This window comes from Callithrix jacchus, chromosome 16 (genome assembly GCF_049354715.1).
Source record: "Callithrix jacchus isolate 240 chromosome 16, calJac240_pri, whole genome shotgun sequence".
Classification (NCBI taxonomy): domain Eukaryota; kingdom Metazoa; phylum Chordata; class Mammalia; order Primates; family Cebidae; genus Callithrix; species Callithrix jacchus.
The window spans coordinates 15,065,947-15,081,020 of record NC_133517.1 but is presented as its reverse complement, the minus strand read 5'-3'; the positions used below and the strand labels follow the sequence as shown (position 1 = coordinate 15,081,020).

Genomic DNA, 15,074 nt, shown 5'->3' with positions numbered 1-15,074 from the left:
CTCAATAGATTTGTAAGCATAATTGAAGAACATACTTTCCTTAGTCATCTTCATCTAATAAAGCAGATATGTTGTATTTTTTAGCCATTTTTTCAGGCAAGGACCTCGCTTTGGATTCTTACCATTCTAGAAACAGGTTAAACTGATATTGCTAAGACCATTTACATGGGTCAGGCAACCCTCAAATGGAATCCACAGCAAGATGTTTGTCACATTGTATGTTTTCAGTTCTCTGAATACCACTCTCTAAAGGCCTTAGAGCCTAAGAAAGTGCTGACCAAGTTACACAAGATGGACATTTAACCACTAAATGAACTAAGTTCTATATAAAATACAGATGCACTCGCTCTAACTGACCTAAATAACAACAGTCTTCAAAGAAGCTGCAAATTTTTAATTACTAAAAAACATTGCACGGAATTAAGGTTAAATTCTTATTACTTGTACATTTCTAAGCATTTTCTGTAAACATTAAGCAGTAATGGGAAAAACTACATTTGAAGTTACCCAGAATGAAAAATGTCTTTAGTTTTTGGATGGAACCCAGAATTGGAAGAATTTTACATTTTTTCTTATTATTATTGTAAAGACTGTTGAAATAAACTATGACTAGAGATTAACTAAGGGCCAAAACAGAAAAAAAAGGAAGGAAGAAGGAATTAAACGGTATTTATAAGATTTTGCTTTTCTGTATGAGTTGGATGGATTGTTTGTTTAGAGAAGAAGCAGAAAGTAAAAGGAAAATGACAGATTGTATGAGAAATCTTTTCTGCTTGAGTTTGTCATCTTCGTTGATATTGAACTGCTGATTTCAATTAGGGATTATTGGCTTATAAAAACATGTGTACATGCTGGTATTTAGAGCATTTCGAAAATGACTCGGTGAATCACTAGACCATGTGACAGGATTTGAGTTCTCTAGAACTGCTATTTGATGACTATCTACGTATGTTTTAGTTTAGCCATTATATATGTTTTAGTTTAGCCACTGAGATGCAATCCTTAGATGGGACATGGTAGCTTTCTTGGAATAACAAACCACAGCATATAACTTAGTTAGGACAGGATGAATTCAAAAGTGTTTGGATGAGTTGGGGGAAATGATAAATGATGTATTATGATTTTTAAATCCTCATCTGGCCAACTTTGTACTTTATTTAAAACAGCTGTGGACCATTTGGAAGCCATTTTGTAACTCAACTAAATACTAATATTTACTGTATGAATCACATACCTTTAAAATATTTGTCTTTCCCTGAGAGTGAGAGACCATTTCTTTCCTAAACTTGACTTTGACATAAATCAGACCCATCCTTGTCAGTTGGAAGTTCTGTGCACTTGCTCATGGCAGTGGTTGTTCGTTGCCAATTGCTGTCCTGGGACATCTTTGCTTTCTGTAGGCAGAGGACTTTCTTCATCTGTAATTAAAGGTTTTGAAATGTTTCGAGAGGTTTTTTTTACCATTGATTTTTAAATATCTTTTTTAAAGTAAGGATTGCCCTTACTTCACCTGCATGTGGGATGTTTATCATTATCATTCATTCATATTTGAGGTCTTTCTTCAAACATTTCCATTACATGTAGAATTCAAGCAACATCCTTGTCCAATTTCAGAAGATAACATCAGAAAGGTATACAGAGTGTAAAACATGGGAGCCATCAGGTAGTTCTCAAAGATGGAGGTGCTAATTACTGTTGAGGAGACCACCTCAGATTTTAATTCTGATCCAGGCTACTCCCCTTTCAACACAATTACAGGAATCTACCTTCTGAAATGACCCCCCTATGAATTCTCCCTCTGAACATCTGCAGCTATTCAGGAAAGAGTGGATCCATCAATCCATGTAATGTGACATGATGAGTTTACTCTTTTCTGAAGTGCTATTTAGGCACTTATGCGATGATCCCGCATAGCCAATCATCAATAGCCAATAGGGAGCCATTTGTGGAAAACAGGGGACTCTGCATGCTAGTCAGGTATCCTGTAACAACATCGATTCTGGAGGGAAACCAGGGGCACATATTCAGCCTGAAACATGTGGAGCTAGCCACCTTTCTTCCCTGGTTGTTAGGCAACAAATTTAAGGAAGGTTAACACTTTGTGTGATGTTAACTGCCAGAAGTTCAACAAAGGGATAGCATTGTAGTCACACTGTTGCTGTTTCAGTAGAAACCAATGAAAAAACAAATGATAGATAATACAGTCCGACCATCTGGCAATACTGTCTTATCTGCCCCAACTTAGAAAATGTTGCTGTGGGCAATGCTGTGGACCAAAGTGCTTTCTATTTGCCTTTGAAAGCAAAACACATCCTAGATAGCTGAATGGGAGTCACTTGGAGTAGCATATTAATAAAAACGTGATAGAAATGCTTAGGGTATGCAAAGATGCGTTACCATAAAAGACGTATTGACTAAATGTTTGCTTCAAAGTCCCGAATAGGATTTCTATCTGTATGGGAGAAAAACCCTCTTGAAACAGTTTTAAGGTATTAAAAGCAAATATAAACGTTGTCAGTTTAAGGTCATTAATAGTAAATTATGTATTTGAGAAGAGGTTTAAAGAAAAACTATAAACAGAAATCTGTCTCTCAAGGAAAAAATAAATCAATGAAAAGCAGGATAGCGTCTTTCTGATTGTGGCTGCACCAGGGCTTACGATATATGCAGATCACACTGTTCAAAGACACTTACTCGCCTTTAGCATTTATTTGTTTTCACATGTGAATTTCCAAAAAAGAATTTGAATTTTACTTCCAATAATTAGTTCACTAAATTTAGAGTACTCCTGTACTTAAACCGAAGACTTTCTGCAAAAAAAGAAAGCTGAAATATAATTTTAAAAGTTTCTTTAGTTTCATACTTAGTAAGATGTACATTGATTATATGATAATATTGTACTAATTCTTAATTCCTTATTTTACTTGGCTTTTATTAGAACAAAATCCCAAATACAGAAATCAAGGCTGAAGCCCTCTCTTTAGGAGAAAAATTAGCACATTCATTTCATACAGTCCTGTTATAATTCTGTTGACAAGGTTAGTCATTTGTTTACCTTAAGTAAAATGTTCTGCTTTAATTAAAATATTCATGAGTAAATAATATTTCTCACATCTCGAATTTCATAGCTGGTGTTGGGCTCAGCAAACCACAGTCAGCATTTGAAACCGTAAATTGACCCTGCTGCCAAATGGCAGATATTTGGTCTTTAGACATAATTTATATTTAACTACTCTGACTTATTCTGAAGCCACTTTTCAATACTGATCTGTGTGTCTGTTTTTGAGCTCAGTATTATAAAATATTAGCCAAGCCTTATTCCCTGCTGTGAAATCCAAGATGTGGGAAATTCTAAATAGCTGTATCAATGAAAATACATTTCCATTTACACAGTAAAGGATGAAAAATATTTTGTTCTTTCAGGCTGATTTCAAAATATTGCCAAAAATATACTCCGAAGCCTTGAAAAAATCAACTTAATGGTAGCAGACGGCCATGTGTGTTCACTTTGCTAATCTTTCATTTTCGACTCTAATGACTGCTCACTGTTTAACTTAACGATGTGACCTTTAGCATACAAGCAAGTCATTTTTCAGTCTTTTTGCTCAGTTTGGGATGATTTTGCTTTTATTTTCAAGATGATTCCCTCTCAGAAATGGAAAGCTTCTGTAAACTGAAATTCATTTCAGAACATTTTTACCTTTTCAAAATGAGGTGTCCACAGATCCATGACATTTAGTGTTTTTCTTGGAAAGGACATGACCAGAGTGGGCTGCAGGGCAGGGCACACATGCAATCTGCAGCCACTTGGGCTTCCCATTCCTCTCCCAAACGTGTCCTTAATCACCATCACTGTTTCCTGAGTCTTTGAAAATAGAACTTCAAGGCTCCAAGTCTTAAAACAGTGATGAACCTGCAAAGTCCATTCTGTTTCCTTTGATTTGCTTATTGAACATGATTTGTCATCCTTAAATTCTGTCTTTGTTTTTGTATTTAGCATGGAACATATATATCAGGATGTGACTGAGCTGTGGAGTTATCTGCCCATTATATAAATATAAATGCCTTATTTACTCACATGTGGTTTCCCTGGGAACCTTTGTCAACAGTATCTTTGTAACCCAACTACCTCTACACTCATAGTTACCCAGATAAATCCTTTCATACATTTTATGTTAAAGTGTCAAGTTTTACTGTTATTTTTTTTTCTTATCTAGTCTATTGCCATGCTTCTTAAAAATCTGTTTCAGTAAGAAAACACAATCTTTCGGGAGATCTATATTATTATATTATATAACTATAAGTGGATATGTGTGTTTAATTATCATTCTGTATTGTACTTCTCTGAAAACAAAAGCAGATGCACTTTCTAATTTAAGACTCTTTGCTGCTGTTGCAGGTCTATAAAAAGAAAACCGAGGCTGCAAAGAAGGAGTACCTGAAGCAGCTCGCAGCATACAGAGCCAGCCTTGTATCCAAGGTAATGTGCAGCTGTGTGATATTGTGACGGACTGTGGCCATCTTGGGGCAGACTCCAACAGTCACTTAAAGGCATAAAACATGACTTTCACAATTCTGCACAATCTTCTTTGCTGGAAAAAAAAGAAAACGTAAATTATAAACAAAGCTACATGATATAGAAATATTTATTTAGCCCCAAAAGACCAGAACAGCATCCTCTGGGCCATTTCTAAAATATTGTCCACCTGTGGATGATTGGTTTTCTGGATTAGTCACAGTGCATTCTTCACCCCAAGCCAGCTTTCTACTTCTCCGAATCCCCCTCTTAAATTGCCTCCTGGCCCCCATGCCAATGGCCTTTACTGAGGACATGCCAACTGTCTGAAATCCTAGACTTATTACAGCAGCATTAGGAGGTAAGCAGACCCCAAAAATGTTTATAAGTCACATCATTTGAAAATAAAAACAAGGCTTAAAAATATTTAGTGATTTAGAATGTCTTAAAGACTAGTTCTTCCTGTTATAAATACTCAAGAGTTAACCCTGTTTGGTCTCATGTTAATAAAGGTACAATTTCCTTTATGGAATTCTCGAGAAGGTAACCTCACAGAGATGGACTGAGTCTGTAAGCATTAGACAACGTTATCTCAAGTCCCAAACTGGCTGTTACTATGCTCACTGTGGTCTGGGACTCTGGACTTCATCCCATTTACCCTTAGAAAATGCTTTTTTTCGGCTGGGTGAGGTGGCTTACACCTGTAATCCCAGCACTATGGGAGGGCAAGGTGGGTAGATCACAAGGTCAAGAGATCGAGACCATCCTGGCCAACATGGTGAGACCCCATCGCTACTAAAAATACAAAAATTAGCTGGGCATCATGGTGCATACCTGTAATCCCAGCTACTCAGGAGGCAGGAGAATCCCTTGAACCTGGGAGGCAGAGGTTGCAGTGAGCTGAGATTACACCACTGCAATCCAGCCTAACAACAGAGCAAGACTCCATCCAAAAAAAAAAAAAATACTTTTTGTCTCATTCATAATATCTAGACTCATTGTAACTCTAAAATAATTATGTAAATTATGTTTTATTGAAGAAAATACATACTGAATATACTGATGCAGAGAAGAAAAGAGAGCCCAAAATACAAATGCTTAAGAAATTTCAGTAAACTATTTCTCTAACTCAATCTTATGTTCTACTTCTAAGGTATGACACTATGAGAAAAGTTATTAGGTATAAATTACCTTAAAATTTCTAGCTTTTTTGTATTATCTTGCACTTTTTAATTTATCTAACTCTTTCTGAAGCTATTTACTTTCCGCTGATACCAAATGATATTTCTGCATGTTTCAAATAATGTATATAAAATTATAACCTAAAAAGTATAAAATATTAGATCCATACAGCCATTGGATTAAATAGTCATGTTGATATTGTTAACAGATTAATATGCCAAAAATATAAGGGGAGCTTTTAAAAAGTTAATTCTCATTTCATCCAAGATAAGATTTTTTTTGAAGATTTTAAGTAGAGTTTTACGTAGAGCACTTTACATAGAGAAAATCAATACATGAAGTCTCAATCCCAATACAAAGCACAATACAAAAAGTTAATGATATGCAGATTGCCAGAATGCTGTGATACTGACTAAGCCTCCACTTTCTAAACAAGTGTCCTCAGATTTGCTCTTAGCTGCAACTTTTCTTACTATTCAGTTTCAGAGTTGCAACCCGCAGTGTACGGCAATTTGTATAAATGCTGTGAATTGCCATTTCTACATTTAAAAAACCAAGCACTTTTTTTACAGCTTACTCTGACATTTTTCTTCTCTTTGGCAGTAGGAATTTTGCTGGAGCTGTCGAATATCTATTTATGTACAACTATCTATTGTGTGTATACAAATTGAAGGAAAGTTACAAACATCCTCTCCAGGTTAAAAAAGTGGCCCTCCGATGTTGTATGAGATATCTGCAGTGAATGGAACTTTCTAGACATCATCAGAAAAATGTCCAGCCCATCCTCCCATAAAATATAATAACACATATAAAAGTCTAATTCTGTTTCCTTCTAATTATGACAAGGCAAATAATAACCAGTCATATTTTAAAATAATTTTTCTACATTATAATTTTTTACAACATTATGAATTATTTCCCTATTCTAAAAGATGTAGAAGGGAAAACAGAAAATGCTACATGATGTATCCCATAATTACAACTCCCAGGAGCCATCATGTGCCAGCCAAGCTCTATTTTTCCCCACCTCCCACCCCGGTTTGTATATTCATTTGACCAATCTTCCTGGGCTTGTCCTCTGTGCCAAGCACTGTGCCAGGCTCACAGAATGCTGTGGAGAACAGGCAAATTCTTTTCCTAGACTTGAAGAACTTTCTCTTTCATCAAGAAAAATCGTTAGTGAAAACATAAAGTAATAAATGATTGAGATTTGAGAATCCAAGTGTTCTGGAGGAGATAAAGCAAGGTCTCTGCTTAGGTGATCTACAAAGACCTCTTTAAAGAGGTGACATTGGATCTGGGGGTCAAAAGAGGACAGGAGCTTGCAAAACCAGAGAGCCAGAGGAAAGAGCTGGCCAGGCAGAGCTATAACAAGTGCAAAGACTCAGGGTGGCAAAATGTTTCCTTGAATTGAAAAGGTCGGTGTGGCCAGAGCTGAGTGAATGGAGAGAGTGTGATTTGAACTGAAGTTGGGAAGATGGGCAGAAGCCTAATCCTGAAGACCTTGCAGGACATTTGAAAAGAGCTGAGTTCATTCTCGGTACAAAGGGAAGCCAAAAAATGGGTTCTGGTATGGGATAGATTGCCTGATGGGACTTAAGTTTTTAAAAGATTATTTTACATGCGTAAGTTCCCTCAATCCTCAGGCCTTATCCCTTGAAGAAGGCTTGATTATCAACATTTCCCAGAAGAGGAAAGGCACCTGCAGGTAACCAGTGGCCAAGGCTGACACTGGCCTGCACTGCCCTTGGTCTTCTGCTGGGCCAAGCTGCTCATGCGTCCTCTCAATGTGCTCTCCTGCACCCCTAAAACACCCAGTGCCTTGGAGTCATGGTGCAGCTTTGACATTCCCTCTGGTAAGGTCAGAGCACCTTGTCCATTTTCCTAAATTCTTCCCAGCCACTTTGACTTACTCCTCCAGAGCTATATATTTTAGTATGTATTTTCCAGGCAAGCCATTCATTTCCCCGAATATGACTTTGCATTCTTAGGACAATAGATCCTCTCACTAATTTGTGGCCATGTCATAGTCACAGTCTGCTGCTTCTCCACGTTTGCCCCTAGGCCATACTGTGATCCAGGTCAGGAATGCAGAATGCCTGGACACAGGGCTGGGTGCTGAGAGACAAAGATTTATACAGCAACTCAAAGTGGACTATTTCATGATACTTGAAAGACCTGAAGTGATCCCTTAAAATTAGCTGCTTCTTACAGAATATAACCAAAAATAACAGTCCATGAACTTTGACTCTACCTGTGAAACTGAGTCACAGAATTGACAATGCTTCAGTGATTACTTCTTTCATTTAATAGTACTATATACCAGCCAGGCATGGTGGCTCATGCCTGTAATCCCAGCACGTTGGGAGACAGAGGTGGGTGGATCACAAAGTCAGGAGTTCAAGACCAATCTGGCCAACATGGTGAAGCCCCATCTCCACTAAAAATACAAAAATTAGCTGGGCATGGTAGTGGGTGCCTGTAATCCCAGCTACTCAGGAGGCTGAGGCAGGAGAATCAATTGAATTTGGGAGGCAGAGGTTGCAGTGAGTTAAGATCATACCACCTGCACTCCATCCTGGACGACAGGGTAAGACTCCATCTCAAAAAAAAAAAGTGCTATGTATCATCTAATCCAGATTAATTAACATGACTCGAAGCTTGAATAACATTGAAATCTGCCAAAAATAAAATATTTAATCCTAGGAAACAAAAATTCTAGCTTTTGTAACTTCCAAATGCAAACCCTGGCCCATTCTCCTCAGGATACTGAATTGTTTCCAATAGTAACAAAAATACACATGACATCCTTCTACAGAGTAGCTTATATGTAACTTAGACTGTGCTAGGCATTTTATATTGTTCCTATTCCCCGTCACAGTAAACCTGCACAATAGGAATTAGCCCCATTTTTTAGACATTCTCTAGCAGAGAGAGTAAATGGCTTTCCCACAGTGGCTGTGGCAGAGTAGGACTCAGTCTGAGTCCTCACTATCTTGCTCTAGAGCTTATAGGCGTTTCTCTACTCAGTGATTCTCAGATGTTTTTATCGTTCAAACTGGCACCTTATATAAATAACATTCCATAAAATTCCAATCCAGCTCTTACATAGGCAACAGCTAAAAGTAAAGCTTCCCTGGCTTAATAGTGGGTGGAGTCCAGCCAACTGCCCACTCTGCTACCCCCACTGCCACCAGAGGCTGAGACCTTCAGAGAAATCTGGGCTGGGCCTGCAGAAGGTTTGGAAACCACTGCTGTGTGTTGTGCTATTCCAGCAGGGTGGGTGCCTCAGCTGGTCGTGTGCAGCCAGTGACAGAACTGCCCAGCACTGGCCACTCCTGCTGTACAAGCATATCAGAATTTCAGGGCACATCTCTAGGATATAGGGTGCTGCAAACACAGCGCTGGTCAGACCCCAGAATTCTTCATTCAGTTTTAGGCTCTGTCATTTAAAGGGGGAAGTTGAAAAACATCATAAAATTGGTCATAAAAAGGCCAGAAGTTAGAAGGTATTAGCAGAAAAAGAGAGGATTCAAGATTATGAAACCCAGAAAACAAAGACTAAGGGTGTTTAAGTCCACATCGGCATTGGACATAGGGTAGTGATTACTCATACTTAATTTTCTCTGACTACAGAATAAGAAAATTGTTTCCATTTCAAATTAAATAAATTTAATCTGAACAGGGAACATTGCCAAACTCTTGAATTGTTAGAATGAACAACTTCTTTCCATAGAAAAGCTTAAAAGCAGAAGCGAAGGTTATAAATAAGGATTGAAGGTCTCCAAGGCATCTTTAACCCCAGTGCTTCCACATGGAATCAAGGGAAGCCTGTTCTATGACCTCTAAAAGTGTCACCTCTATCATACTGGGAGAGTCCTCAGACTGAGGAGTCAATAATCTCTGGGGCAGGTGGATCTGCATTCAAATCCCAAGTTTCCCAACTCCTAACTGCATATCTTCATGCAGTTCCTTGGATGTTCTAAGTCTCCATTTACACAAGTGTTAAACGGAGAAGATAATAGGACCTACATCTTAGGGTTTCCATGAGAATAAAATAAGAAAAGCTATATAAATTACATAGTTCACTTGAGGATATTATGCTAAATGAAATAAGTCAGTCACAGAAAGACATGTACTGCATGATTCCACTTATAGGAGGTACCTAGAATAGTCAAATTCATAGAATCAAAGAGTGCCACAGTGGTTGCTGGTGCTGGGGGAGGGGAGATAGGGAGTCAGTATCAACAGGCAGAAAGCATTCCTCAAACAACATGAATGAACTCTGGAGAGCTGCTGTGCAACACTGGACCCAGAGTCAACAGTACTGGATTGTACACTTGAAAATTTGTGGGCCAGGCGCGGTGGCTCAAGCCTGTAATCCCAGCACTTTGGGAGGCCGAGGCGGGTGGATCACAAGGTCAACAGATCGAGACCATCCTGGTCAACATGGCGAAACACCGTCTCTACTCAAAATACAAAAAATTAGCTGGGCATGGTGGCGCGTGCCTGTAATCCCAGCTACTCAGGAGGCTGAGGCAGCAGAATTGCCTGAACCCAGGAGGCGGAGGTTGCGGTGAGCCAAGATTGCGCCATTGCACTCCAGCCTGGGAAACAAGAACGAAACTCCGTCTCAAAAAAAAAAAAAAGAAAGAAAGAAAAGAAAATTTGTGAAGATGGTAGACCTAATGTTAGGTGTTCTTATCACAATAAAATTAAAATTTTTTAAATTCAAAATTTTTAAAAATAAACCGTATGGCTTAGCATCTTGAAAGGAAGCACTTAAAAATATAAGCTATAAGTATTATTATGAATTTTTTTGTATTAGTAGGCATGCAAGGGAGGAAGGAAAGATTTTTGTGTCATTGAAAATTTGGCTGGATGATATTTTCAGTTTTTCTTTATATCAAAGGCTGCTTTGATATGAAGAAATTTTAAAAGTGACATTAAAAAAGAAAAATTTTGTTTCATAGATGTATTTCTTTATAAAGATAATAAATTATCTAGATATAAGCAAAACTGCATTCATCTATAATTTCCTTAATTGAAATGGTCCTTATGAACCCTGCAAAGATGTCCAAGAATATATGTTATGATGAAGGCTAGGGCTTCCTGGCTTAGGCAATTTTACGTGCTATTGAAGGTCATATGGGGCTGAGCTATCACATGAAGCTAAAGGAAATATAGTTTTTCCATAGACTCAGGAATGCCTAGACATGGATCTAAATTATTATGCTGAAAACAACGTATAACTTTAAAGCAATGGAACTAGTTTCATTTTACCACACAGACCAGAATTTATATTCCCAAAATGAGTGTTGCATTCAAAGTAGTCACCTTGGGAGGCTGCAAACTTATTTTATTATTGCTCCCAGAGTTCAAAAAATTTTTGAAACTCCTCTTTTAGAACTGTAGTCAGAAAAAGTTTATGAGCCATGTTAGAAAATCAATCTTGTTACATTGTTTTCACACCTCATTCTTTTCCCTAAGCATCACCCAGATATAACCCGCAGACTTGGCTTCAAGTGACTATTAGCTGTTTCCAAAAATCCAATTCACCATCAAAAGACAAAGAGTTGTCTGAGGATATGTAAAACAGTGTCCCACAGGCTCCGAAGAGAACTTCAGCAGAGAAGTTCCCAAATATTCCAAATAAAAGCAGCATTATTGAAATAAGTGTACAGCTTCTCAGAATTGCCAACCTGGAAGCAGATGGCATTTGGATAACTATGTTCTGGTATATTAAATAAAGGCAATCAGATTCATGATTTTAAAGTCAAATATGAGATTTTGTTTCTACCTTAAGGAGTAGTTCCTAAAGTACTAAGATTTATAAAGGACAAATGGACACCTTTTTTTTTTAAACTTACACAATAGGTCAATATTGAATTAAGTCAAGAAAGTTCTCTGTTTCTGTAATCAATAGTAAAGAAGCACAATGCTTAGTTCAATTAAAGGAAAGTGGATTTGAAAAAAATAAATAGTTTCTTTTTCAGAATGAGACAAACTTACAAATATCATGCCATGGTGCGCTATGGAGACAAATACTGAGTCTGAATTTGTAAATGGGATGGATCATTGTATGGCTGTTAACAGAAAATTTGCAGCTCTGTAAACCCAGATCGTGATTTAAAGATAATAAAATCTCATGCTTCAGGGTATAAGTTAATCACCTGCATGGACCAGAAAGAATTTTTTCTTCCAGAAGGAGCAATGCACAATTGAGTAGGTGCATAAATTCTGTTTAATTTTCAATGCATCAAGTATCGGTCAGTGCTGAAAACAAGAATCAAATTAGACGGACTATTAATTTGATTTGGTTCAGCAACTTTTATATTGTTCTTCTCCCTGAGTTTTATGTCTGGTGTTTATACTTTGCTATTTTAAATAACAGTTGCTTTGTCAATCTTTCATTTTTATAGCACATATCATCCCAGAATGGGGAAATTTATACACTATGCAGTATTATCTTCATTATACAAAATAAATGGGATTGAAACTACCTTGGATAATCAATAATTTGGTTAGTAAGAGGTATCTGCAGGCTTATATGTATAATGTATTCTTTATACATTTTGCATATGTCAATGGAATCCTCTACAGACAAGATTCAGAAAGTCTCTGTGGTCCCTACCCTCATTTTATGGCTTATAAAAAATACCTTCCAGAATCTGTGGTTTAAAAGCAAATAGGAAAGAGAACATACTCAGAAAATAACAGCAAGAACACATTTCTCCCCTGAAAGTGTGGAATTCAAAGGTTGATTTTCAGTTGTCTACATGCTGGGAAACACATTTGTCAGGTGACCAACATGATATTCCATTGCTAAATAAAAGAGGTTAATGTGTTTGAAAGTGGAAACAAATGTGAATTATTTAGTATGTATGAGAAAATAGTTCTAATTTCTGAACGATAGGTATAGAGGTCTTCATTTGCAATATAATTGGTTATCAAAATTGTAGCCTTGCTTTCACAGTTAAATTGGAAAAATATGACAGTAAGAGGATATTATAATTCCTTTGTATTTTCATTTAATCACATTATGAATTTATAGAATTATTATGAAAATGAACTTATTCTACCTATCTTCCAGAATTAGAAAAGAGCTCTGTAATTAATAGATGGTCTATTGTACTAGTCTGCCTAATAATTAACGGAAGTAATTAATAGATGGTCTATTGTACTAGTCTGCCTAATAATTCACGGAAGTGAAGCCAGAAGGCGATTGTCCCTCATCTAAATGAGTCGAGCGTTGCATAAAGAACAAATTCCCCAAGCACAGGTGAGACTGAGCAAGCTGCCTTGCTGCCCACTCCCCCAAGAGCAGAGAGGCAGAAAGGGCAGTGTATCTAACCAAAGGACAGAGTGGAAAGCTGTAATTTCTCATCCCTTCAGGAAGGGTTTGTCTCCTGCCGAGAGCAGAGAAGAGCCTGAGGAAGGTCAATCTGATATTCTGTGGCTTTTCGAAGCCTTCAGATGACTTTTGAAGCCTTCCTAACTCCATGGGAAGAGGAACGGTGTGTCTTGTCAAGAGGGCAAGTCACCAAGGGCAGTGGTGGCTGCCTGGAGGATTGTTCAAAAGTAGTCATTCATTCACTCCTTAGAAAACATAATTGTGTTTTTATGTACTTTGCACTATGCTAGATGCATGGGCTACAGAAATTGAAGTCCCTCCCATCAAAAAAAGATCCCCTTTTTGAGGAATCAGGACATCTTTGTGAAAACAGACTATAGGAAGAGAATTCATATTGGAACACCTGCCACATTTAGGCACATGGCTGGATACATTATTTCTGTTGTCACATTCAATGATTAGAAAATAAAGGGAAAATATATATAACTTCCTCAAATGCTCCCTCACTCGAGGTTAAAAATTGTTTCAAGTGTGGTCTGAATCATCTTTGGAAATCTGTACTTGGAGTTTCCAATAGTTCTTCTAGTGATTAAAAGTTACTGCTCTTTCAAAGTAGGTTGAGGGGGCTGGTCTTTGCACACTTCGATATGGAGGACATAAATGACAAATAAATGGCTAGATAGAGAAAATATTTTGTGTTTAATTATTCATGAGAAAAGAGAGCTTTACAAGGTTAGCAATAAAGTATCTCAAATTAGGTTGCTATCTGTTGACTTCTGTAAATCAGTATGTCTATTCCATCTCTACATCTGCCTATCTATCATCTATCTATATGATGGACCACATACTATTATTTAAACAGTAGAATACAGAAGAATTAGATTCATTATTTATTTTGAATTTGATATTTTTATTTCCTTCGCCGAAAGTTACCTCCTTATCTAGTAATGTTATATATAGAAATTAAAAATGAAAACATTTTTACAATGACACATATTTTCTATTCGATCACAAGAATGTGATTTGTATTATTTTTAAATTAAAAACAACAACTATAAAGCAAAAAATAAAGATGCACCAATATGTATCCATTTTTATAAATATGATTTCTTTCTGGTATGAAGTCAACACAGTCTGTAACTAAATATGAAACTAGCCCTCCTGTGATAGGCTATAAAGAGGGAATTCAAACACAGCGAACACTCTCCAGATTACTTAAGCACACAGACTTAACACGTAATCTTCCTAGCATATACGGAATTCTTTTTGAGGCATATCAATTGCAGTACATGTTATTCTGATGTGGAAGTAGTCACTGTTTACACAGCCTCCATTAACCCATTTAACCTTTTCCTTGAATTGTTAACTATTTTGCACATCAACAATAAGAACTTTTAAATGGAAGCCAAAAAAAATCTACTTAAAACTTGTTTTTTTTCCTTAAAAGCCCCTTTCAGAAGCTACATTTAATAAAGCTTCTTTGATCTACAAACCGCCCCTTAAAAATTTTTCATGAACAGTTTTTAACATTTTTAACATGAATACTAAAGATGCAGTCTAAATGTGTGTTCCTATTTCTGAAGGCTGCATCACTGTGACACAGGGAAAAATGTCAGGATGAGAGGACTCTCCAAAGGAGCTGGAATTATTTGGGTACACCATACTCTATACTGTGCATGGAGCATTCAGAGTCTCATAGGACCCTGGGTTTCCATGGTTTGACACACTTTTACAACTTTTACAGGTGTTAGATGTCTGTCTTCCTTTCTTTCTTTTCTCTCTCTCTCTCTCTCTCTCCCCCCCGCCCCCGCCCCACACCGCCCCCCACCCCCGTCTTTCTTTCTTTCTTTTGAGTTTCACTCTTGTTGCCCAGGCTGAAGTGCAATGGCATGATCTTGGCTCACTGCAACCTCTGCTTTCCAGGTTCAAGCAATTCTGTCTCAGCCTCTTGAGTAGCTGGGATTACAGGCATGTGCCACCACACTTGGCTAATTTTGTATTTTTAGAAGAGACAGGGTTTCA

At 37.3% G+C, this 15,074-nt stretch overlaps 1 protein-coding gene across 3 annotated transcripts in view; it reads left to right on the top strand.

The window, feature by feature from the left end:
* TOX (thymocyte selection associated high mobility group box) overlaps positions 1-15,074 on the top strand; it is a 309,742-nt gene that overhangs the window by 282,854 nt on the left and 11,814 nt on the right. For all 3 annotated transcript variants that reach the window (XM_008982689.5, XM_002758935.6, XM_035277514.3), the window contains one exon: positions 4,400-4,480. In XM_008982689.5, coding sequence (XP_008980937.1) covers positions 4,400-4,480 — 81 coding nt within the window. The remainder of the gene's footprint in view (positions 1-4,399; positions 4,481-15,074) is intronic.